At 38.9% G+C, this 26,010-nt stretch overlaps 1 protein-coding gene and 1 long non-coding RNA gene across 2 annotated transcripts; both read right to left on the reverse strand.

The window, feature by feature from the left end:
- Window positions 1-1,452: 1,452 nt before the first annotated feature.
- LOC114824767 (uncharacterized) lies at window positions 1,453-11,439 on the reverse strand. The gene is made up of 3 exons (XR_003773074.2): window positions 10,889-11,439; window positions 10,526-10,762; window positions 1,453-1,906 (listed from the first exon to the last, which is right to left on the reverse strand). It is a non-coding gene; the product is annotated as an uncharacterized lncRNA (long non-coding RNA).
- A 10,756-nt stretch (window positions 11,440-22,195) lies between these two features.
- On the reverse strand, window positions 22,196-24,911 carry LOC114825066 (bZIP transcription factor 29-like). The gene is made up of 4 exons (XM_029103400.1): window positions 23,905-24,911; window positions 23,677-23,809; window positions 22,301-22,316; window positions 22,196-22,263 (listed from the first exon to the last, which is right to left on the reverse strand). Exons 1-4 carry the CDS (start codon window positions 24,909-24,911, stop codon window positions 22,196-22,198), a joined length of 1,224 nt encoding a protein of 407 aa, XP_028959233.1.
- Between the last annotated feature and the right edge of the window lie 1,099 nt (window positions 24,912-26,010).

Below are 26,010 nucleotides of genomic sequence, written 5' to 3' on the forward strand. Positions count from 1 at the left end.
TTCAACTTGGTATCAGAGCAGTTTGATCCTTCGGATTTAATCTGTTCTTGATTCGTATCAGTATGTTTGTTTGTGTTGTCTGTTGTTTATTTCTGGTTTAGATTGTCGTTGGTGTAGTTTGAAAAACAAAAGAATCTGGAAAAGAAAAACTGCCATCTTGTAAAGTCTGTAATTGAAGCCACCAAGCTCAGTATCCATAACCACCCCACCATCGCCTGCATGACTCACTGCCGTCGCACCCAGATCCATCCCACATCAGATTAGCACGGCGCTGCGCACCACTTGTTGCCAGACCCGTTGATCAACCCGTACCCAATCCATTCATGGTTCGCCACTGCGGTACCCGCTGCCTGAGAGCCACTCACTTGCTGCTCACGTTTGCACTTGTTGTTTGTTGACCGTCGATACGGCTACCAAATCGAATCCAGGTTGTCGAGGAACTGCTGTTGTGCGAGGCTGCTCCGTTGGCCCCTGTCTTCAATTCTGATGAATCCAAGTATTGTATGATGATGACAATATATTTTGATCAGATGGACTTTTACTTTGATCAAAGTGTTGAAAAAAGACAAAAAAAAAAAAAAAACTGTTTGATTTTTGTAAGGCCCACACGGGCAATGAGAAAGAATTGGCTGGGAAAAGATGGGCATTTTTGGTTTGAAGTTTTTTAAGGCCCACACGGATAAGTGTTGCGAGTTTGTTTGTCTGTCACTTGAGTGTTTGGACTTGTGAACACTTGAGTGATAGAACCTTGTGTTTGTTTGTTCGTTGCTAAAATTGAGATATGAAAATCTCGTCTGTTTATAGACGGGTTCTTTCCATACTCTCAAAACTAACCAATTTGAACCAGAACTAGTTTGCCAGTCAGAATCAAGAATCAAGTCAAGAATCAAGAATCAAGAATCAATTTGTCAGTCAAGTCAAGTTAAGTTCGCCAGTAAAGTCAAGTCAAGTTTGCATGTCTGCCAGTCCGCCTAACGGAGCCAGTCTGCATCTGCTTGTTTGCAAACTCATGTCGTATACCGTCATGAGTTTGACGGGGGGTGTTGGAAAATATTAGGATTTTAGTTTATTTGAATATTTGGTTTTCTGGGCTTAGCCCGTTAACATTAGGGTTTCGGTTTCTTACCTTTTTAGGTTAGGGTTAGTTTATTATAAATAGCATGCTTGTTATTCAGTTTAGAGAAGTCATTCACAATGTAGTCTCTTAGGGTTTTGTAGCCATTTCGGCATTCTTGTTTATTTAATAATATTCTTATTTTGTTAGTCTTGTTCGTTGCGCACTCTGATATTCAACTCTGCACTAGCTCCCCAGTTTCCCATGTCCGCAATAAGTGGAATCAATGCGATTTTTCCCCTCAAAATAGGCTGTCCTGGTTTAGAAACAGTAAAGCAGCAGTATAACATTTCGCGGACAACCTTAAAACCTAGAAGTTCACTTAAGAAGAAGTTCACTTAAGAAGCAATCAAACAGAAAAGATATCAAAGAGGCCATGACGGCAGAGAAAACATGTCATCATTTTGGAACAAAACAATTTAAAAAAATGAAACACATTATTCAGCCAAACCTGCTATCTTGCAGATTGATGTAGACTGTTTTGTTCAGAGTTGTGTAGAACATGAATAGAATTCAGTACCTTAATAGTTATAGGACTGTCGACGGTACCAGAAGCTGCTTGTACAATGCCTTTCATCAGCATGGGTTTTGTAAGAAGAGCTGACCCAGCACCCTTGTTCACAACAATATCAATTGGGCACCCCATATTTATATCAATAAAGTCCACTTGACATTCCTGATCTATTAGGTCAACAGTGTGTGCCACAGTGTCTGGATGTGATCCACATATCTGAACACAAACAAATCCTCGGATGAATGTCACCTCAGCAGTGCCCATTCTGATGCTTGACCCTATTTCCATACGAAAATTGCACTTAGAAAAATGTGACACTGGATAGTAGAGTACAACATCAACCATGTAAAATACAAAACCACCAAAAAAAAAAAATTGTAAATACGAAGAAAAACAATTAGCCTAACAACAGTTTAAGAAGAAAACACTGTTGATCCTAGTGTTGCCTACGTGTTGTGGCATACATTGCCGAACTGTGGAGATGGAAAAGCATGCTTTCGTTCCGGTGCACGCTTTGGAATAATACTATCATATTCAGATCGCCTAAATACCCATCTTAGGCAAGTTAAATTGTATGAAGTAACAGCATCACTAGCCATATTGCTAAGCATGAACCTCCATAAACACCAGAGAAAAGAATAAATTCATTTTGGAATGTATAAAATACAATTTATTTTCACATCAAATATTGTATGTTCAATATCTTAGAAGACATAATAAATAATACTCAAATTTTAATTATGGGATGTTGCACACTTTGCAGATGAATTCTCATAATATACTTATCATTAAGATCATTTGAGATCCATTCAAATTTTAAACTAACCGATTAATTTTTACAAAGTCATTTTCTTGTAAAACAATAACTCCGCCTGTGTAAGTTTATCTCACATTGCCGGTCCCAAGCCCGGATAAAGGAGGAGGGGGAGGGCGTCAGGTAGTCGACAGCCGACACTCCATGGTTACGTCAAATCCTTATGAAAATGAATCCAGAACGAAATCGCGCTAAAACTAGGGCGTCACCCGTAAGTGGCGCGCTGTGTGGCCCAAGCACAGTGATAAATGAGCAAGGGTCGCTGTATCTCCATCGGCACCCGGATGCAGTGTTAAATGAGCAAGGGGGCCATAGAAACTTCTTTTCGAACGACTCCACTCAAAGTTGTTTGGGAGCATATGCTCCTATCAACTTTACACGGGACACACAAAAAAAGTACTTTGATCCTATTAGACGAGGGAGGGTGAAGAAGCTAGGACATAAGGGTAGAGTTCAAGAGAGCAGAATGCGTTTAGGAACGTGGAATATAGGAACCTTAACGGGAAAATCTATGGAAGTAGTGGAAGTTATGGTGAGGAGAAGGATAAATATTATGTGCCTACAAGAAACTAAGTGGGTTGGTCATAAGGCAAAGGATCTAGAAAACTCAGGGTTTAAACTTTGGTATTCGGGCACAAATAGAACGAGAAACGGTGTTGGCATCATCGTGAACAAGACCTTGACACAAGATGTTGTAGATGTCAAGAGGGTAGGAGATAGAATCATAGCAATCAAGATTGTAATAGGACAAGAACTTATCCATGTGATTAGTGCGTACGCACCTCAAGTAGGGTTGGATACGAGTTCGAAGGAGAAATTTTGGGAAGACCTTGGAGACTTGGTGCAAGGAATTACTCAGCGGAGAAGTTATTTATAGGAGGAGATTTAAATGGACACGTGGGCAGGGAGACAGGCAACTATGGAGGTTTTCATGGTGGCCATGGTTTTGGGGAGAGAAACGAGGATGGGGAAGCTATCTTGGATTTTGCAATGGCATATGATCTTTTCTTAGCCAACACCTTCTTTAAGAAGAGAGAAGAACATGTGATCACCTACAAGAGTGGGTCGTCAAAAACACAAATAGATTTTCTTCTAATGAGGAAAGGGGATCGTATAACTTGTAAGGATTGCAAAGTTATACCGGGAGAGAGCTTGGCTAATCAACATCGCTTGTTGGTGATGGATGTACATATCAAAAGAGTGAGAAAAAAAAACAAGACTTGGAAGTGCCCAAGGACTAGATGGTGGAATCTAAAAGAAGAAAAACAAGCCATTTTCAAAGAGAAAGTAATCACCCAGTGTGTGTGGGATAGAGAGGGGGAAGCTAGCCAAAGGTGGGATTCGATGACTAGTTGTATCTGAAAAGTAGCAAAAGAGGTATTAGGAGAATCCAAGGGCTTTGCTCCACACCAAAAGGAATCTTGGTGGTGGAATGAGGAGGTACAAACAAAGGTGAAGGCTAAGAAGGAATGTTGTAAAACCTTATACAAGGATAGGACCGATGAAAATGGTGAAAGGTATAGAAAAGCGAAGCAAGAGGCGAAGAAAGCTGTGAGAGAAGCTAAGTTAACGGCTTATGACGATATGTATAAGCGACTAGATACCAAAGAAGGAGAGTTGGATATCTATAAACTAGCTAGAGCAAGGGAAAAGAAGACAAGGGACCTAAACCAAGTGAGGTGCATCAAGGATGAGGATGGAAAGGTTCTTGCTACAGAGAACGCGGTCAAAGACAAATTGAGAGGTTATTTTCATAATCTTTTCAATGAAGGACATGAAAGGAGTGCTTCTTTAGGGGAGTTGAGTAACTCAGAAGAGTGTAGAAACTACTCATTTTATCGTCGAATCCGGAAGGAAGAAGTGATTGTAGCTTTGAAGAAGATGAAGCATAGAAAAGTAGTAGGCCCAGACGATATACCGATCAAAGTGTGGAAAGTTTTGGGAGAGACAGGTATAACATGGCTCACTGACCTTTTCGATAGGATTTTGAAAACAAAGAAGATGTCAAATGAGTGGCGAACGAGCACTTTGGTGCCTATCTACAAGAATAAGGGCGACGTACAAAATTGCATGAACTATAGGGATATTAAGCTAATGAGTCATACAATGAAGCTCTGGGAGAGAGTCATTGAGCATAGATTGAGGCAAGAGACACGGGTTTCGGACAACCAATTCGGGTTCATGCCAGGGCGCTCAACCATGGAGGCAATATATCTCTTACGAAGATTGATGGAAAGATATAGAGATGGGAAAAAGGATTTACACATGGTCTTTATAGATTTGGAAAAAGCGTATGATAGGGTCCCAAGAGACATTCTTTGGAGGATTTTAGAGAAGAAAGGAGTACGAGTAGCATATATCCAAGCTATAAAGGATATGTATGAAGGAGCAAAGACTGCCGTAAGAACTCATGAAGGACAAACCGAAAGCTTTCCCATAACTGTAGGATTACATCAAGGCTCATCCTTAAGTCCTTACCTTTTTGCGTTGGTAATGGATGAGTTAACAGGACATATTCAAGATGATATTCCTTGGTGTATGCTTTTCGCAGACGATATAGTGTTGATAGATGAAACTCAGGAAGGGGTAAATGCAAAGCTTAACCTTTGGAGATAAGTGTTGGAATCTAAAGGTCTTCGCCTAAGCCGATCAAAGACAGAATATATGGAGTGCAAGTTCAGTGCAAATGGAGGCCAAAACGAGTTAGGGGTGAGGATCGGAGATCAAGAAATACCAAAGAGCGACCGTTTTCGTTACCTAGGATCTATCTTGCAAAAGAACGGAGAATTAGATGGAGATCTCAACTATAGAATACAAGCTGGATGGATGAAGTGGAAGAGTGCATCCGGCGTGTTGTGTGACCGCCGTATGCCACTGAAGCTCAAGGGAAAATTTTATAGGACGGCAATAAGGCCGGCGATGCTGTATGGCACAGAATGTTGGGCGGTGAAGCATCAACACGTACACAAAATGGGTGTAGCGGAGATGAGGATGCTTCGTTGGATGTGTGGGCACACGAGAAATGATAAGATTAGGAATGAGGATATCCTGGGTAAAGTAGGAGTAGCCGAAATTGAAGGAAAGATAAGAGAAAATCGGTTACGGTGGTTTGGACATGTGCAAAGAAGGCCTACTGACACTCCGATTAGAAGATGCGACTATGGAACAGCGGTTCAGGGCCGAAGGGGTAGAGGAAGACCTAGGAAAACTTTGGAAGAGACTCTAAGAAAAGACTTAGAGTACTTGGATCTAACAGAGGACATGACACAGGACCGAGCATAATGGCATTCTAAGATTCATATAGCCGACCTCACTCAGTGACTTGGATTTTCCAAGTTTCCAACCGAGAAGTTTTCCTCACCCAAGAAATTAAGGGAACACTACCTCAACCTACATGCTCCACTCACAAAGCTTCAACATACAAGCTTCAATAAAAGAAAAATTCAAAGAACTTAGCGAAGAAGGCTTTGGTGTATTTCACACAATACGTTGAAATGAAGCAAAGCTTATTTATTGATATCCCCGATAAGTTACAAATATGTACATATACATGAGTCAAAATAAACAAACAAGAGGGAGCCTTCACAAAGGTTGCTTAGGAGAAGTCTCAGCAGTCGGTAGAGCCCTAGAAAGAGAAGGCACCGGATGGGGATCATTCGGAGCCTCAGTACTGGACAGAACCCTAGAATGAGGAGGCATCAGAGGTTGATCATTTGGAGCTTCATTACGCGGTACAGCCCTAGAAGACGAAGGCAATAAATGCCTTTGGAACAAACCCACAAACCTCTGATGATCAAGTAAAACCTGACCATCAGATTCCTTCATCTGGTCAAGCTTCATCTTCATGTTTGTAGCATAGTCATGTGCGAGCCAATGCAACTGTTTATTCTCATGCTTGAGCCCTCTAATCTCTTGTTTGAGACTCATCACTTCAGCCGCCAATGATTCAACTTGGCGGGTTCGAGAAAATAGGCGTTGGGCCATATTAGACACAGAACCTGCACACTGAACACTGAGAGCCAGAGAATCTTTAACAGCTAACTCATCAGACCGTTTGGAAAGTAGTCTGTTATCTTTGGGAGTGAGAAGGTTCCTGGCCACCACCGCAGCGGTCATATCATTCTTCATCACGGAATCCCCAACGGTAAGAGGACCAGTAGGGGAGACGAATGATGGGCACCATATGTTGTCTGGAGAAGGCGTGGCTGCCTCTTCAACAAGGTTCAAGTCAAAACGACGGTCGGAGATGCCAGACATTTTCAAAGGTGTTGAAGAGAGAAGAGGTCGGACAAATCAAGATCTTAGAAGTGCAAGAATTGAGCTTCTACTGGTGGAGATTCAAGTGTGCTTTGGAACTTAATGTCAACCTCTATAAAAATCTGCACTCGACGGAGCTTCTGAAATCGAAGAGGCGTTTGCTTTCTCAAAAGCTGGGCTGCTCAGAGACCACGAGGGTCGATCTCAGAAATCGAAAAGGTGTTTGCTTTCTCAAAAGCTGGGTTGCTCAAAGACCACGAAGGCCGATCTCAGACATCGAAGAGGCGCTTGCTTTTTCAAAAGCTGGGCTACTTATAGACCACGAAGGCCGATCTCAGAAATCGAAGAGGCACCTACTTTTTCAGCCTTGTCAGCACCTATCACACGCACACTCAGCTTTGTGGAAATTACGGGCATTCTGTCAAAGATTTCTGGTGAAGTAGAAAGCATATGAATCTTACTGTTCAATCACCCACTTTCCACACGCAACATTAGCTCATGGGTACCACAGATAACTTTGCCAAAGTTCTCTGACAAAGTTGAGACACGTGAAACTTGCAACTTCCACTACATCGCTCTAACCAAGAAGGGTAAAAGAATAGCAAAGAAACACCACTAACAAAGTTTAAACACATAAATTTTGAAGGTCTAGCTACCATATTATTACCCACAAGGGTAAAGGAACAGTACCACTGCTGGATAATTGGAAAGTCCCTGTGTGTCAACCTCTGTGCTCCGTGGCAAGGTAGACTAGCAAACATGCCCAACCTTTACTCACATTCGAGAAAACACTCCCAACAAGATTGCTTGCTCCAAAATCGAAGAGGCACCGCCCTCTGAATCTCGAGAGCCAGACTCCCAACATGATTACTTTCTCAAAAATCGAAGAGACACCGCTCTCCGAATCTCGAGAGCCAGACCCCCAGCAGGATTGCTTTCTCAAAAATCGAAGAGGCATCGTTCTCCGAATCTCGAGAGCCAGATCCTCGACAGGATTGCTTGTTCGAAAACCGAAGAGGCACCACTTTCTCAACTTCGAGAGCCAGACCTCCTTGGATAAAGCTTGTATGTAATCTTCACACACAACATCAGCTTTCCAGATACCACAAACCACTTTTTCAAAGTGCTCTGACAGAGTTAAAACATGTGAAGTTGGCAGCTCCCACTACCGTGCTATGACCAAGCAGGGTAAAGGAATAGCATTACTACTTGTTGTTAGGGAGACTCCTATATATGTCGACCTCCATCCCCAACGGACAGGCAGACCTGCAAAAATGCTCAACCCTTCCTCATATCTGAGAGGGCACTCCCAACGAAGCCTTTCGAAATATTCAGCTTTCTTTCCCCCCGATAATACCTCTGCAAACAAGCTATACTAGAGTAAGAATATCTCATATCATCAGGGTTAAAAGCAAGAGTATCCCATATCATGCTTTTTCCCTGTCTTTTCCTTTGGCCTTGTTCTTACCTGCAAGACAAGGAGAAAGAGAGCTTCCAGTCAGCACTTGGAATCATCTTCAACATCTTATGCTTCCAGGGAAGATACTGCATCTGCCTGAGGAACAGATAGGGCAAGTGAGAAAGATACAAGGAAGCATGTGGAGACAAGCGTAACAGCACACGTGCCGATACATCCACTACTTTGTCAAAAGCAAAAGTATCCCATATCAGCAGGGTCGAACGTACTCTAGATTTGATGGACTTGTTTTAACCCTCAAATTCTTCAGTCGGCCTTATACTCTGGAGGAAACCAGAAAACCCTCCAGCCCAGTTCAAGAATAAGCCTGTGGAAAGTTACTTCTTCAAAAGCAAAAGTATCTCATATCATCTCTTCTCATTTTTCTTCTCTTTATCCTTCATGCTGCCTGCAAGATAGGGAGAATGAGAACAATCAGCCGGAACTCGAAATCAAACTTCTGATCTGGGACTAATTGCTTGGAGCTCTGATTGCTTACCTTGTCTGTCACCTCTTTCAGCAGATCCCTTAGCTCGGCGACTTGGGGGACTCCTACTACATGGTTTGTATCGCGCTTGACCAAGCCTGAAACTACAAGTAAGCTTCAAGTGAAATTGATACATTACCTTGTGCATCTCCACCAGTTAAAGATACCACCCCTGGATGGAGGAAGAGTACTTCCAAAGAAGATGCCACATCTACCTATGAGACAGATAAGGCAAGTGAAGACAATACCGCACTTCGATACGTAGAAGTTTCGTGATTACGATATCATTCTCCCCCAATATTTCCTAATGTCATTTGTACTAAATCATTCACTTGTACTCACTAAAGGAGAGCTTGAACCTATGTACTTGTGTAAACCCTTCACAATTAATGAGAACTCCTATATTCCGTGGACGTAGCCAATCTGGGTGAACCACGTACATCTTGTGTTTGCTTTCCTGTCTCTATCCATTTTTATACTTATCCACACTAATGACCGGAGCAATCTAGCCAAGATCACAAAAAGCGACCGTTTTCGCTACCTAGGATCTATCTTGCAAAAGAACGGAGAATTAGATGGAGATCTCAACCATAGAATACAAGCTGGATGGATGAAGTGGAAGAGTGCATCCGGCGTGTTGTGGGACCGTCGTAGGCCACTGAAGCTCAAGGGAAAATTTTATAGGACGGCAATAAGGCCAGCGATGCTGTATGGCACAGAATGTTGGGCGGTGAAGCATCAACATGTACACAAAATGGGTGTAGCGGAGATGAGGATACTTCGTGGGATGTGTGGGCACACGAGAAAGGATAAGATTGGGAATGAGGATATCCGAGGTAAAGTAGGAGTAGCCGAAATTGAAGGAAAGATGAGAGAAAATCGGTTACGGTGATTTGGACATGTGCAAAGAAGGCCTACTGATGCTCCGGTTCGAAGATGTGACTACGGGACAGAGGTTCAGGGCCGAAGGGGTAGAGGAAGACCTAGGAAAACTTTGGAAGAGACCCTAAGAAAAGACTTAGAGTACTTGGATCTAACGGAGGACATGATACAAAACCGAGCGCAATGGCGTTCTAGGATTCATATAGCCGACCCCACTTAGTGAGAAAAGACTTTGTTGTTGTTGTTGTTGTTGTTGTTGTATTTTCTTGTAAAACAATAACAATAATAATGATCAGCTGGAAAAAGCATATCATGAACCTGCAAAAGATTTGTGCACATTGCCATTTCACCACTGATTATATCTGCTCCTAACACTTTGCAAACCCTTCGGAATGGAAGGTTTCCAACAGTGGTCAGAGGTGCAAGGTACAACTTTTCTCTAAAATCAATAAGCTTCTTTTCACGTGGGTGTAGTCTTAGGCTTCTATCACTCTCTAGAAACAAATTAACGTAATAAGATTATGGCATTTTTTACATAGAAGCAAATACATCCAAAAGATATCTAATCAGTTTATCAATTCAAAGTTTTTGTGTCGTAAAACATTTAAGCACAGCACTTGTCAATCTGAAACCTTCATACTAAGAACATTTAAGTTCACAACTGCACCTTTCATTTGTTTTTTTTTTTTCCAGCTTCATATTCATATTCATATTCCAAATCAATGGATTTTTTAACATTCCTTAAATTGCCCAGTGAATTTATTCAACATCAAGTACTCTATATTCACTGCAAGATGCAGATAAGTAACTAAGGTAAATAATAACAGAACAGAAAAAAAAAATGAGGATTATTGTCATAGAAATATTGCAAATTATAGCATCATGGGATCACAACAAAGAATCCTTCTTTGCACAAGCATGCATATAAATGCACCTGTACGCGCACACACATACAGAGAAAGAGACATTATTAGGGGTAAAAGGATGATGTATGTCAATACCTCGAGCCCAAGAGCCTTGAGTTTGGCGTCTGCTTTGGGGAACTTCATTTTATTCTTCCACAAAAGCTTTTGAACATCTTTGGTCAATCCATTCACCTCAGAGCTTCTTCTGCGAGCACTCAAATCCCCACCTTCAACACCGTCTTTATCCGAACCCAAGAACCTACATGCCAACCCATATGGGCATGTCTCCTGGGCAGTCATGAAAGGACACTCTCCCTCTATATCCTCAGGTTTCTACACTCGACAAACAATTGAATCCTCATAAAAGCCATCCCCACATATCATTTTGTTTACAATAAAACCCAATGAAGCAAAAATTCAACTACTACTCAGGCAGCATTCGAATTCATTTCGTATTACCTGAGCTTTATAAGCCTCTATGTCGTGGCTGAACCGGCATTTATCGTTGTACGGGCACCGGCTAACATCTCCTCTTTTCGCCACCTCCGGGCAGATGCCTGCTGCCGATTTCGCTGCCTGCAATGTTGAAGAAAAACAAAATTATCAAAATTATTGTCTTAAGCAAACAGCTGGGGAGCCTTTGGTTTCCCCTCCGGGACGGCGTCGTTCTGGTCGTTAGAGAGAGCTTTTATGGGTGGAGGGCGAAGGAACTGTTTCTTCACGCGAGCGATGCCCTTGGCTACCATCTCCTCCGGCGTTCGCTCAGCGACCCCGTTCCTGGCATCGGGAACCGGGGCGGTTTCGGTGGTAGACTCGTCGATAGCGGACTGAGTCGACTCGTGCTAACTCGGAGGCTTGGTAGGGTTTATTGAAATTGTTAGTAGGGTTCACCGGTGCATTGGAGTCTGAGTGAGAGTAGGGTTTTGCAGTGCGTTTAGGTGAAACGAAACGAGCTTCAAATTTAGCGTGTTGATGAAGACCAGCATACAGGGGACTGTATTTGAAACCGAAAATCAAAACCGAAATACGAAACCAAATCAAAATAGCATCAATCGGTTCCATTTTTGCAGTTTTGAAACCCAACCGAAACTGATCTGCATTGCAAAAATTAAATAAATACTTAATTTAATATCAATATTAGGCTTGCTTTGTTTTTATTTTTTCTAAGTGTTTAGCTACTTTTGTAAGCTTTTAAAGTGAATAATTCTATCACATGCTCATTTTTGCTTCTTACGCATTATTGTTAATTATTTGTTATTGATTTTTTTAATTTATTCGATCTGACGGTTGAAAATTAAAAAGATGTGTAAGAAGTAAAAATAAGCAAAAATAGATATGCGGATAACACTACCCTTTAAAGTTTATAACAACTAACACATTTTGTGTTGTCCATGTATTTGTATTATGTAGAATTGGCCAATTTGAACTCAAGTATCGGCTCTCTTACTCTTAATCCACAACCAGAACAATAAACTCCAAGGCAATCTCAAGCTTCTAATCCACAAGGTACAATGGCTTCTCACACTACTACAAAAGGGCCTTATAGTGTCAGTAGGTGGCGTCGGTTTAATATAATATAGTGGCGGATAAGACAGTTGCGACACTAACTGAAGATGATGTCGAATTGTACATCAACATTTGGCGTCGTCTGTGGGAAACGACATGAAAAGCTATGTCTGTTCTCTTTCATTTTCATCTCACCACCGTGAAACCTCACCACAATATCCATCGTGAATCTGCAAAAGCCACCACGCAACCATTTCACCACCTTCAGCCACCGCCACCTCTCGATCTCTCTCATTACCTCCCGTCCTCTGTTTCTGATCTGCCATCCAGAATCTACCCGGCAACCAAATTCTCCGATCTGGGTGTGGCGTTTAGTCATTGAAGAGAAAGCCCGCTGAAAGTTAACAATTTAACATTTTTGAATAGTTGTACGCGTGTTCAAATCTTAGGGGCGGTACACATCTGGTACACGGTATTGGGTACAGGGTATTCGAATCTCATCCTTTCCCCACCTAATCATTCATCGCTTCCGTGAAGCCATCAACACAACCAAAATCTCTCTTCATCTTCTCGTGAAGGCAGCAACCATGGCGTCGCTCGCCTCAATGATCTCCAGTAATCCCGGCCACGCGCTCTCCCCCAACATATTGGCTCACGACGCCAAGCCCAGGAAGATCTGCTACTCTCAATGCTCTACATTCTTTCTCCCTCTTTACCGCTCTCCCATTTGCAGTCCTTTTTATCATTCTTCATGGACTACACGATGTCGAAGCATGCGGTGTTGGGGTTGATGAGGTCAGCGAGTCTGCAGCTGGGCGCGTACGGGATACGTGTCAACTTTGTCACATCAGGACCGGTGGTGACGCCGTTGCTATGCTCGCTTTTCAAGGTGGAGGCTGAGGATGTTGTGAAAATGTTCAAGTCGCACTTTGGGTTGTACGGGATGAATAGGCAGCCGCAGAGGCCGATGAAGCAAGAAGTTACCACCGCCGATTCGATTAAGTTCGAATCCAGAAAAGCCAACAACAAATCTACCAGGTCGGTGAAAAGGAAGATGAAGATGTCATGTTTGCTCTTTCCTTCTACAGAGACCCCGATGAGGCCAAGGAAAAGGAAAATATGCTTTTACAAAAGGTATCATCTTGCTTTTACAAACAAGAAGTGGATGAGCTGGCTGCTTTCCAAAGTGGAAAAGAACAGCGTCACCAAGTGGAAGCCAGATCTCTGGCAAGTCGGTATAGTCCGGTAATAAGATTCCGCGACAAACTGTAAAAAAGATATTAATGCTTAATTGGTGCACCATGCATGACAGCAGCACAGAGACAGATGGAGAGAAAGAGGTGCAGTGGAAAGAGAAAAGAAAAAGGAAAACTCTCCAGTACTCATTAGGCGAAGTGCGCACCAACCATCTGCAACTGTCAACCACCCCCATGGAAAAAGATAAGCACTTTATCTTTGGGCTGATTTGTTTAAAATTATCATTGTTTATTTAATATCTTATTATTTTTGTCATGATGACTAATTATAAAATAATAATTTTATTATTTTTATGTGATAATGACTTATGATTAAATAATATTATTTCTGATATCACATGATTACTACCACGTTAATGATTTATACAACATGTGATTTATCAAACAACTGAATAAATCGTTTATTCATGATTTTATATATATATATATATATACACACACACACACACACACACATTTAGGCAATACCTAATATATTGTTGATTTCTGCAGCATGTCATTTATCAAACAACTGAATAAATCATTTATTCATGATTATATATAGACACACATATTTAGGCAATACCTAATATATTGTTGATTTATGCAGCATGTCATTTATCAAGCAACTAAATAAATCATTTATTCATAAGTATATATACACACACACACATTTAGGCAATACCTAATATATTGTTGATTTATGCAACATGTCATTTATCACACAACAGAATAAATCATTTATTCACAGAAGGCACATAATACAATATTTTGCCTTGACAAACTTTGTCAATTTGATTTATTCATTATAGGGTCGTACTTATATTATCCTTTATTGTCAGGAATTATTGAGCAACTAGATCCACTGATCAACATTGTTGCTGATTAAAGAAGTCTACCAACTTGTAGACTGATGAGCCACGTGCTCATGGTGATCTCTTGTCTGACCGAACACCCACTTACTTATCACCAACCAGGTGATCAAAAGTACGTCCAGTACTCCAAAATTATTCAGCAGCTTGCTGCTACTATCACCCATTAGGTGATTAAAAGTACATCCAGTACTCCAAAATTATTCAGTAGTCTGCCGCTATTATCACCAACTAGGTGATCAAAAGTACATCCAGTACTCCAAAATTATTCAGCAAGTCTGCTGCTATTATCACCAACTAGGTGATCAAAAGTACATCTAGTACTCCAAAATTATTCCGCAGCCTGCCGTTATTATCACCAACCAGGTGATCAAAAGTACGTCCAATACTCCAAAATTATTCGGGTTGGTGATCAAAAGTACGTCCAGTACTCCAAAAATTATTCAGCAGCCTGCCGTTATTATCACCAACCAGGTGATCAAAAGTACGTCCAGTACTCCAAAATTATTCGGCAGCCTGCTGCTATTATCACCAACTAGGTGATCAAAAGTACGTCCAGTACTTCAAAATTATACATGAGTATCACTCATGTCAATCATACATAAACATTCATGAGCATCACTCATATCAACATTCATGAGCATCACTCATGTCAGCATCCATGAGCATCACTCATGTCAGCATCCATGAGCATCACTCATGTCAATCAACATAAATATTCATGAGCATCACTCATGTCAATCAGCTTCGAAAGCTTCATTTACAGAGCTCCAGCATCGAAAGCTTCATTTATAGAGCTCTAGCTTCGAAAGCTTCATTTACATAGCTCTAGCTTCGAAAGCTTTATTTATAGAGCTCCAGCTTCGAAAGCTTCATTTACAAGAGCTCCAGCTTCGAAAGCTTCATTTACAAAGCTTCGACTTCAAAAGCTTCATTTACAAAAGTTTCAACTTCAAAGCTTCACTTTCAAAGCCTCACCTATAAAACTTCACTTTCAAAGCTTTACCTACAAAGTTTCAGTGCATGGTATACAAAGACCGCCTCCGAACAACTGCCACTTCGGCCTATACATAGATTGAATTTGAAGTCTCCAGCCAACAGACCTTATTGACTGAAGACTTGGGGGACTACACTATGTACCATATATTGGGCTTCCGCAACTGGGCCTCATGAAAAATACTTGGGGGACTTAGCCCATTATTTATGTACTGAGGAGCGAACCCTTATTCTATAAAATTGACTCTCTCACTTTCATTAGAGGGCACCTATTATTCATGTATTGAAGAGCGAACCATTATTTTATAAAAGGGACTCCCTCACCTTCATTAGAGAGAGACTCTTAGCCCATCACTTATATATTAAGGAGCGAACCCTTATTCTATAAAAGGGACTCCCTCACCTTCATTAGAGAGCATCGATGCCAGCTGAGCAACCGCCTTGCCGCGAACATCACTCTTAACCCATCACTTATGTATTGAGGAGTGAGCCCTTATTCTATAAAATGGACTCCCTCACCATCATTAGAGAGCATCGCCGCCTGTTGAGCAACCGCCTCGCCGTGAGCATCAACTCCAGCCCATCATTTATGTATTGAGGAGTGAACCCTTATTTTATAAAAGGGACTCCCTTACCTTCATTAGAAAGAGACTCTTAGCCCATCACTTATGTATTGAGGAGCGAACCCTTATTCTGTAAAAGAGACTCCCTCACCTTCATTAGAGAGCATCGTCGCCTGCTGAGCAACCGCCTCGTCGCGAGCATCAACTCTAGCCCATCATTTATGTATTGATGAGCGAGCCCTTATTCTATAAAAGGGACTCCCTCACCTTCAACGCCACAAGCCAAGCCAACCAAGGCAACATAAGCCACAAGCCGAGTAGCCTCGCAACATGTGCTACTTCTAGTTGAGCATCATTTCACATTGAGTACCGCCTCATGTCGAGTATTCAGTTCTAGACGACATCTAATTACTTCGGCCCACACATGGACTGAATTTCAAGCCTCCAGCCAAAAGATTCTCTTGACTGAAGACTTGGGGGACTACTGTTGGTACCATATTATATTGGGCCTCATTACTTGGGCTTCCAGATATTGAGCCCATGATTTATGTAAAAGGGGATGAGCCCTAAGTCTATAAAAGGGACTCCTCACCCTCACAATCCTCAGGCCTCACATCCCCAAACAGAGGCTCTCATATTCAGAGCAACCTTCTCACAAACAGAGAAACTCTCTCAAACTCTCTCTTTCTCTAGGGGACTCCCCCTCACACTTGTAATCCATACATTCATACAGAGAAATACAATCAACATCAGTGTGGACGTAGCCCAAACACTGGGGTGAACCACAATACATCTTGTGTACTTTCTTGCAGATTCACGGTCGGATTTATGTTGTTCCAAGACCCCTCCGGTTTTGTGCATCAACAAGCGTCATAAAATGTCTACGTCACTTTTAAACTGACATAAACATTTAATGTCGCTTATAACCGACATATATTTTAATAATTTTAAATACTAGCGCCGCTTTAAACAAAACAGTGTCGCTTTTAAGCAACATAAAGTATTGGTGTGGCTTTTAAGCGACACAAAGTATTGTTTATAAATATTTTAAAGCCTGCGTCAGTTCTAAGCGACATAGATTTTAGTTTTTTTAAATATCTATGTCAAAATGATAGATTCACTAACACTTAGAATTTATTTATACTTTCATTAAATATAACATAAGATTTTGTGGCATCCACTAGTGTAAATATTTTAAATTGAAGTTCGAATTCATTCATTGTATTCATATAAGGTCAAGGAGTGTACCTGTAAAAAATCATCTAAATCGGAGTTAAATTAACCGTTATACCGTGATTTTTCGTTTATAACCGTCAAAAAGTTTTGTCCCGTTACTTAATCTCTAAATGTTTGTTTTTTGCCATTTTTGGCGTATGCGACCTGGAAGCATATATAAACAAGTTTGATGGTTGGATCATTGAAATTAGTTTTGTAGAATGCGTATCCCATCAAAACGATAGATTCACTAACACTTAGAATTTATTTATACTTTCATTAAATATAATATAAGTTTTGTGGTATCCACTAGTGTAAATATTTTAAATTAAAGATCGAATTCATTCATTGTATTCATATAGGGTCAAGGAGTGTAGCTGTAAAAAAATCATCTAAATCGAAGTTAAATTAACCGTTAAATCGTGATTTTTCGTTTATAACCGTCGAAAAGTTTTGTCCCGTTACTTAATCTCTAAATATTTGTTTTTTGCCATTTTTGGCGTATGCGACCTGGAAGCATATATAAATAAGTTTGATGGTTGGATCGTTGAATTAGTTTCTTAGAATGCATACCTCATCAAAACGATAGATTCACTAACACTTAGAATTTATTTATACTTTCATTAAATATAATATAAGATTTTGTGATATCCACTAGTGTAAATATTTTAAATTAAAGATTGAATTCATTCATTGTATTCATATAGGGTCAAGGAGTGTAGCTGTAAAAAATCATCAAAATCGGAGTTAAAATCACCATTAAATCGTGATTTTTCCTTGATAACCGTCGAAAAGTTTTGTCCCATTACTTAATCTCTGAATGTTTGTTTTTTGCGATTTTTGGAGTATGCGATCTCGAAGTATATATAAACAAGTTTGATGGTTCGATCATTGAAATTAGTTTTGAATGATGCGTATTCCATCAAAACGATAGATTCACTAACACTAGAGTTTATTTACACTTTCATTAAGTATAACATAAGATTTTGTGGTATCCACTTCTATAAATATTTTAAATTGACGATCAAATTAGTTCATTGTATTCATATAGGATCAAGGAGTGTAACTGTAAAAAATCATCAAAATCGGAGTTAAAATAGCCGTTAAATCGTGATTTTTCGTTTATAACCGTAAAAAAGTTTTGTCTCATTATTTGATCTCTGAATGTTTGTTTTTTGATATTTTTGGCGTATACGATCTCGAAGCATATATAAACAAGTTTGATGGTTGGATCGTTGAAATTAGTTTCATAGAATGCGTATCCCATGAAAATGAGAGATTCACTAACACTTAGAGTTTATTTATACTTTCATTAAGTATAACATAAGAATTTGTGGTATCCACTAGTGCAAATATTTTAAATTGAAGATCAAGCTCATTCATTGTATTCATATAGGATCAAGGAGTGTAGCTGTAAAAAATCATCAAAATCGGAGTTAAAATAACCGTTAAATCATGATTTTTCGTTTATAACCGAAAAAAGTTTTGTCTCCTTACATGATCTTTGAATGTTTGTTTTTTGCAATTTTTGGCGTATGCGATCTCGAAGCATATATAAAGAAGTTTGACGGTTGGATCGTTGAAATTAGTTTCGTAGAATGTGTATCCCATGAAAATGATAGATTCACTAACACTTAGAGTTTATTTATATTTTCATTAAGTATAACATAAGAATTTGTGGTATCCAATAGTGAAATATATTTTAAATTGAAGATCGAGCTCATTCATTGTATTCATATAGGGTTAAGGAGTGTAGCTGTAAAAAATCATCAAAATCGGAGTTAAAATAACCATTAAATCGTGATTTTTCGTTTTATAATTGTTGAAAAGTTTTGTCTCGTTAATTGATCTCTGAATGTTTGTTTTTTGCGATTTTTTGCTGATGCGATCTCGAAGCATATACAAACAAGTTTGACTGTTGGATCGTTGAAATTAGTTTCGTAGAATTCGTATCCCATCAAGTTCAATGGTGTGTGTATATATATATATATTAAGTAGATTTAAATTTATTTATTTTGTACGTATAACACTTAAGAAATTGAATGATATGTATATTTAAGCCGATCCAATTGTCACCAATTTTTTAAATTTAATTTAATATATATAATTATTATAGTTTTTAGGGGTATAAAATTGTTAAATTAATATATATAATTATTATAGTATTTTTTAGGGTTATAAAATTATAAAATTAATATATATAAAATTATAGTATTTGAAATATTAGGCGCGAAATTGCTCGCTTGTTTTGCACGAGGACATGGATGGAGAAAGTTAGTGTCGGTTTTAACCGACACTAGTTTCATTAAAGCTACGCGAGTTTCATTAAAGCGACGCTATGTGAATTTCAAAAAGTGTGTCAGAAGTTTGCGTTGGTTTTAAGCGACGCTAGTTTCATTAAGGCAACGCTATGTGAATTTCAAAAAGTGTGTCAGAAGTTGGCGTCGGTTTAAACCGACGCAAACTAAGTACCCATATTTAAACCCCTATCTTTCCCATTTCATCTGTGCATTCATTTCTCCCCCAATTTCAGACTTTCTTCTTCTGCTTCCCCATTTCATTTGTGTGTCCCTTTCTTCATCCTTTTCAGGTTTTCCTCTTCTCCTTCCCCATTTTCTATGGATCACTATTTTGAAGATCAACATTCTGAGGAACTCCACTTCGAAGAGGAAGAGCTCGAAGGTGGTTCATTTTTAAATTATTATGATTATTAATTTTAGTTTCTGTTTTGTATTCTAACTAGTTTTATGCTTAAATTGAAAATTTATTTTTGTTTCTTGGTTTTTAATTATTTTTTCTGTATTTATAAGCAGTGTTTTAAAATGCGGTCAAGGCGGCGCCTAGGCGCTGGGTGTCGGACCGCCGCCGCGATTTTTCTAAAAACGTTCAATAAATCGGCAAGGGGGAGCAAGAACACGTCGGTGTTTCACTACACAGCTTAGAAGAGGAGGGCAACAACATAAAATCTGAAGGAGAGAGAGATAGAGAGAGAGAGAGAGAGAGAGCAAGAGAGCATGAGGGAAGAGAAAGCGAGAGAGAGACCGGTAGAAGGAATAACAGTGCAATTTCTGGAAAGAAAAAAAAAAATTTGACTTGGACTCGTTGGATTTCTTCGCTGGAGCTGATAACGTTTTCGAGGATCTTTGCTGCGCTAGACTAGGTTTTGGGAAATTTTGGAAATTTTGCAGGGCAAGAAGATGGGGAATTAGGCGGAGAAGACGATGGAGAAATAGGCGGAGTATTCGAAGAAGTGAAGGAAGACTGGAAAAGGAAACGGGACAGCTCAAAGCAAAAGCCTCCCGATTTCCAAGGTGTCAAAACCAAACCCTTATTGATTTCCACTACCAACTCCCCTTATCTTATCTGATTGATTTTTTGAAGTTATAAATTATAATAAAAACAATTACTCATTTCACTATTAAATAATATATTATGTAATTACTACTTGGGTTTATAAGTTAAATTATAATAAAAACAATTACCCACTCCACTATTAAATAATATATTGTGTAATTATTTGGAAGATTTATATATAGAGATCAAAACTTTAACTGTATTTCAAGAACCTTCACTAGTTTTTAAACATGTCAACAAGAAACTTATTTAACACTTAAATAAACACACATTATATGTTTGCTCCCCATATTTTTATTATGTTCCAATACTTCATAATATATATGTCATTCTATTTTCTAGTTTATGATGAAATTATATATATTTTAAGTATAAACAGACACTTATTTACATGAAATACAATATATTTACTTAAATCTGTCTAGTCCGCCTAGGCGCTAGGCCCCAACCCACCGCCCGACTAGCGCCTAGCGTTTTTTAGAACCTTGTTTATAAGGATCAACTCAACAGAGATGCGGACCCTCAATTCCGAATTGGAAAGAACAACCTTGTTCGTTTGATTCGTCTAGAAAATGCATTAGTTATAATTCTAGTGCGTTTTCGAAACATGTAGCGGCAGAGGTTAAAGATTATAGAAATATTTCGATGGTGGCATACTGGAATAAAGAAAAAACAATGGTAAACATTTCATGATTTATTTTATTATACCTTGAAATTTTTCTAATAAATTCTTTTATTTTTCAGGAGATTGCCGAAAAAAATAAGCATAATCGGCAGTTGAAAACTATGAACCACACAACCGGTTCAAAATCTTTTGCAAGAGTTCGAGAAGAATTTGTATGAGTTGTCCATTTTTAGGAATTGTAGTTAATTTTAAATTTAATATATAGTAGGTAGAAATTTTATTTTTAATATGAAGTTGCTTAAAATTGTTTGTTTTTTCATTGACATATGGTGGGATTTATTTTTATATAATAATTTTTAATTATTATTAATTAAAAACGAAAAATGATTTTTTATTATTATTAATATATTTGGTGTCGCTTATGAACGACATCATAATAATTATTTTATGTATCCATATGTTATGTAATGTCGGTCAAAACCGATGGTAGTTTGGATATTTTATAATTAAATTGGAAATTAGCGTCGCTTTAAACCGACGTAATGTTGAAGTTTGCGTCGCTTTAAACCGACGTCAGTGTCAGTGTCGCTTTTAACCGACGCTGCGTACTAGCGGATTAAGCGTACAAACCGACACTGAAGCTCTTTCGTGACACTAGCATTAGTGTCGCTATTCCAATCCGATATTACATTGTTTTATGTCGGATTTTTGCTAAATTTCAGACAGAAATTGGGTTTCTTGTCGGTTTTTGCTTCGCCACTGATAAGGTATATTGTAGTAGTGTCATCTATCGGTTTCACTTTCACAAGGTCCAAGGTCTTCCCAAATATTATCTTCTCAAGCTTGTTCGCAAGCTCATAGGCCTTATCAACCTTCGAAGAGTAAGTGTCCAAAAAGAAAGGGAAATAAACAAGGTTGAACGGTGCAAAGTAGTGACTTGAAAATTGAAACACCAAAACCATTTTGTTGAATTGCATAACAATAGTCATAAGGTGTTTTGATGTCCATTAGACATTTAGATGTTGACGTTTGTTTGAACTTCAGTTTTAGTATGGTAACCATAACTTTTTCAATTGGATTGTACTAAAGTAATGTCATAAGGCATTTTGATGTTGAAGTTTGTTTGAACTTTAGTTTGTTTGATCTTAAAACCATGATTCTTTACTGTAATATATAAAAAACAAAAAACTGTCCGCTGAAATAGATAAGAAATTAGATATACAAAACCATCAGTTTCTATATCCCATTGATTTGATTTGGCTTTGAGGTTATGTTGCCATTATGCTATCGTTGCCGAAGTGTCCGTTGTTGATAGACGTTGAACTCAGCAAAAAACTGTTGCTGGAACTGGAGCATCTCACAAAACGCTACAGAAGTATATCCCTTGAGAAGGGGGAAAGTCAGTCATTCAGATGAGTTGTAGCAATCTTCAAATGTCGAACCTCCCAAGTTAAGGCTTCATTTAGAGCTGTCATATTCAATAAGCATTGTGTAAGTGCAAGAACTACTCAAATATAAGCACTTATTCAATGGTAGAGTAACAACTAACATGGGAAGTTCTCAACTTTAATCCTACAACCAACCTTAAGATTTAAAATAAATCTAACAATTTAAGTGTGCATAAGTTCCATTCTACAAGTAATTCTCATTTCTTGAAGCACTTGAATTTTTAATAGTGCATGATTATGTCATATTTCTTAAAATTAAAAAAAAGGTAGTTTATGAGCGTAAGTATTTTTTTACATGAGCACTACAAGAAGCACATGTGGTATCTCATGTCTCAACCTAAAATATATATGCTCTTACTCATATTCTTTAGTTTTCAGATGCCTCATCTTCAAATAAATAATCAAACTCTTTGTTGCTAAAAGTCTTAGCACTCAAAAATTACTGCTTATATATTATTCTTTCACCTTATTTTCTCTGTGTATGCTTTTTATTTTTAGACGGACTTATCCACCTACTCTGAATTTGATACATGAACATGTGCTCAAACATATATACATTCCTTCTCAAAAATCACATCCTGCAATTCTTTATCAGCACCAACTTATAGAAAAGTTAAATTTAACCATCAATATCTTTTTTAAATATGTAATTGAATATTAATAAAACAAAAGGTTGAAGGAAAAAAAACCCTGCTGTAAATGTGCTGAGATATATATATATATATTCATGCATGTTTCTTACCGAAGAACTGAATACCTTACTGTTTTGCACCATAAGCCTAATGCACTCGTGATACATACCATCTAGGAGTTGTTCCTGTTGTTCCATAGCTTGAAGGCGAAACTTCAACTCATTAGTTTCATTTCTGATACTATCAAAATCTCCCTGCACGTAACGCAAAGAAGATAAAATTAACATGTATCTCCAAAGAATTGCATTTAATGCCAAAAGGAAACATAACCACCTCTAAGGTTTTAAAAGACGCTAGACACTAGTGGGGAGGCTGGTTGGGGCCTAGCGCCTAAGTGACTAGGCGGGGCTCTAGGTGGACTAGGCCGCCTAAACGGATTTAAGTAATTTATTATATATTATATAAATAAGTGCATATTTATACTTAAAAAACACAGAGTTGTATACATAAATTGCAAAATAAAATGACATATATATTATAAAGTATTAGAATATATTGAAAACATGGGGAACAAATATATAATGAGTGTCTACCCAAAACATAAAGTTATCGATTTTTGTTTAAGTGAGGGTCGCAACCTAGGCGGATTTAGACTGGTTAGGTGGGTGCCTAGGGGCCTAGGCGGACGCCTAAGTGGGTTTAGGCACACTTTTCTTAATTTTCAAACGCCTAGGGACTAATCTAGCGCCTAAGTGGCGCTAGACGGGAATTTTTAAAATATTGACCACCTTAAATTCCCACCTTTAACAATGTAAGTTGTGCATTCAGTATGGCTACTTCTGTCTCTAGTGTCTGAACCTTCTGCTTCAGCTCTGAAATGTAGCGCATCTTCCGCTCTTTGGAGCGAACAGCTGATTGACTATTTGCCAAAATTCTGAAGTTAAAGAGCAATCGAGATTAGTTACATTAGTGTACTGAGGTAAATTATTATGTTGACCGTGGTGAAGTACTAGAGGGTGAAGACAATACCTCTTTGCACGCTTTGGATCAGTCAAAGCAACCCCAGAAAGTTTTTCGTTCGCCATTATATTCTTCATTTCAGCCTCACTGAACTCAACATATCTAAACTCCGAGCTAAAGGCATTTAAATTAGCATCGATGGAATTGCTGGGAGCACCGGTGGAATTGCTGGGTGAAACTTGTCCTGGAGGAGTTCCTAATGAAGGTGGCAGTCTATGTAACTCATCACCAAACTGCAACTTACCCTTAAAACAATCCATCGAGACACTTCTGCGGTGTCGACTGGTTGGTGCTATATCACCCCATGCACTCCGCCTTATCACTTCCCTCTTATCGTTAAAAATATTCAATCCCAGTTTTCGAATACTGCCTCCACTTTCATTAACATTGCTTTCTGCTTCAGTCACACTATTGTCACCTGTCTTAATCCCACTTGCTCTACCCAGTTCTTCACAATTCTCATGCTCATTCTTGTCATCAGTGCCCAAGGAATTCAACACATCAATATTATCCGAATTCATATATATCAAAAACAAATCATCCACTAGCTCTCCTACAACATTATTGTCACTGACTCTCTGCAAGCTAGATTTCTTTTGAACCAACTGAGCTGGCTTAACCAACCCTAAATTTTCTGCACCAGACATTGACAGCTCCAAACCACCCAAACCTCTGATCGGAGCAATGGGCGGGAAAGATTGTTGCATCAAGCTAGAAAAACCAAATGGGATATCACTATTCGACCGTCTATGAGCATTACAAGGCGACAAACACTCACCGGTCCTCAAATAGTTTTCTTTGGTTAAATGTGAGGGAGACAACAAGGAACACGCACCTACATCACCATTCTGCATGGATGCCGACGAGGAAGAATTACGATATTGGGATGGGGTTAATGGGTGCAATGAATCAAGAGAAAAGACGGTTGGTTGGGACACCATGATCTCAGAACAGGGCGAAATGGGTAGGATATGATGCGAGTGGGAGGAGGATGAGGACGAGGGTGGTATCCCCATTCTTTTGCTACCATTAATATCCTCAGTAAAGCTTTGTGAAAATTGACATGAATGAGTTTGTGAAGGGTTGAACTGAGGAATGTTCAGTTGGTCCATAGACAAAGGCTGGTTACTCCTGCTGCTAATAGCATTCCAACTCGTGAGTTTAATAACAATGGCGAGCGAACAAAAACAGAAAATTAAGTGACAAATTTTGATTTGATTCCTTTTGTAAATTTGGCCAATTTGAATTAGAATGTAATCTTAACTATTTAGGTAAGAAATAACTTTCTCTTTCCAAATTTCTGCATCCTTTTCTAACCATATGCATGCATGCATTGGTGGTGAATTTATCAAATTCTTATCGAAATCCAATTAATTTTGCAGGATTGAAATATATTAGAAAGTGATCCTAACTATTAGGGTAAGAAGTAAATTTCACTTTCTAAGTTTTACCACATTAATTGAACTACTTATAAATCAAATTGATATTTTACCAGTTATGTGAATCACACTAATTAAGTTATTAGTGAGATAAGTACTTAATTTTCTCGAGAAAGTTTTTAATATGACCGTAATGCATTTATATGGTGTTATTTTTATTTTTCAGTTGAAACGATAGCTTTATTGATAATATAACTCAACGCGAGTTTACATCTTGGTTAAGTGCATGAAATCCGCAGTTCCTCAACCTAAACAAATGACTCACAATTATATAAACTAGACTTAGCAAGGCTATGTGCCACACTATGACGTGGGATATACGAAATTGTGCCTATAAAACTCAGCCATCAACACCTGTATATCATTGGCAATAAAGCCAAGATTAGACAGGTCCATGCTACTAGCTCCCATAGCAAGCAGCCAAAGCTTCCAAAGAATCAGTCTCCATCGCCACTTGGTTGCATCGGAGAGTCTTCACAAGTTGAAAGCCGGCCCGAATAGCAAGCAGCTCGACTTGCTTGACCGAGGACAGGCCCTGAAAACGCCACACTCACGCTGCCCTGAAAACTCCATCTCTCCCTCAAAGGACTCCTCCAGCGCCTCCAAACCCCTCCGCCATTTTTGTAGCTCCGTCAATATTGTTCAATTTGAACCACCCATCACTAGGCGCTACCCA

The sequence above is a fragment of the Malus domestica genome, chromosome 05 (genome assembly GCF_042453785.1).
Source record: "Malus domestica chromosome 05, GDT2T_hap1".
Lineage (NCBI taxonomy): Eukaryota > Viridiplantae > Streptophyta > Magnoliopsida > Rosales > Rosaceae > Malus > Malus domestica.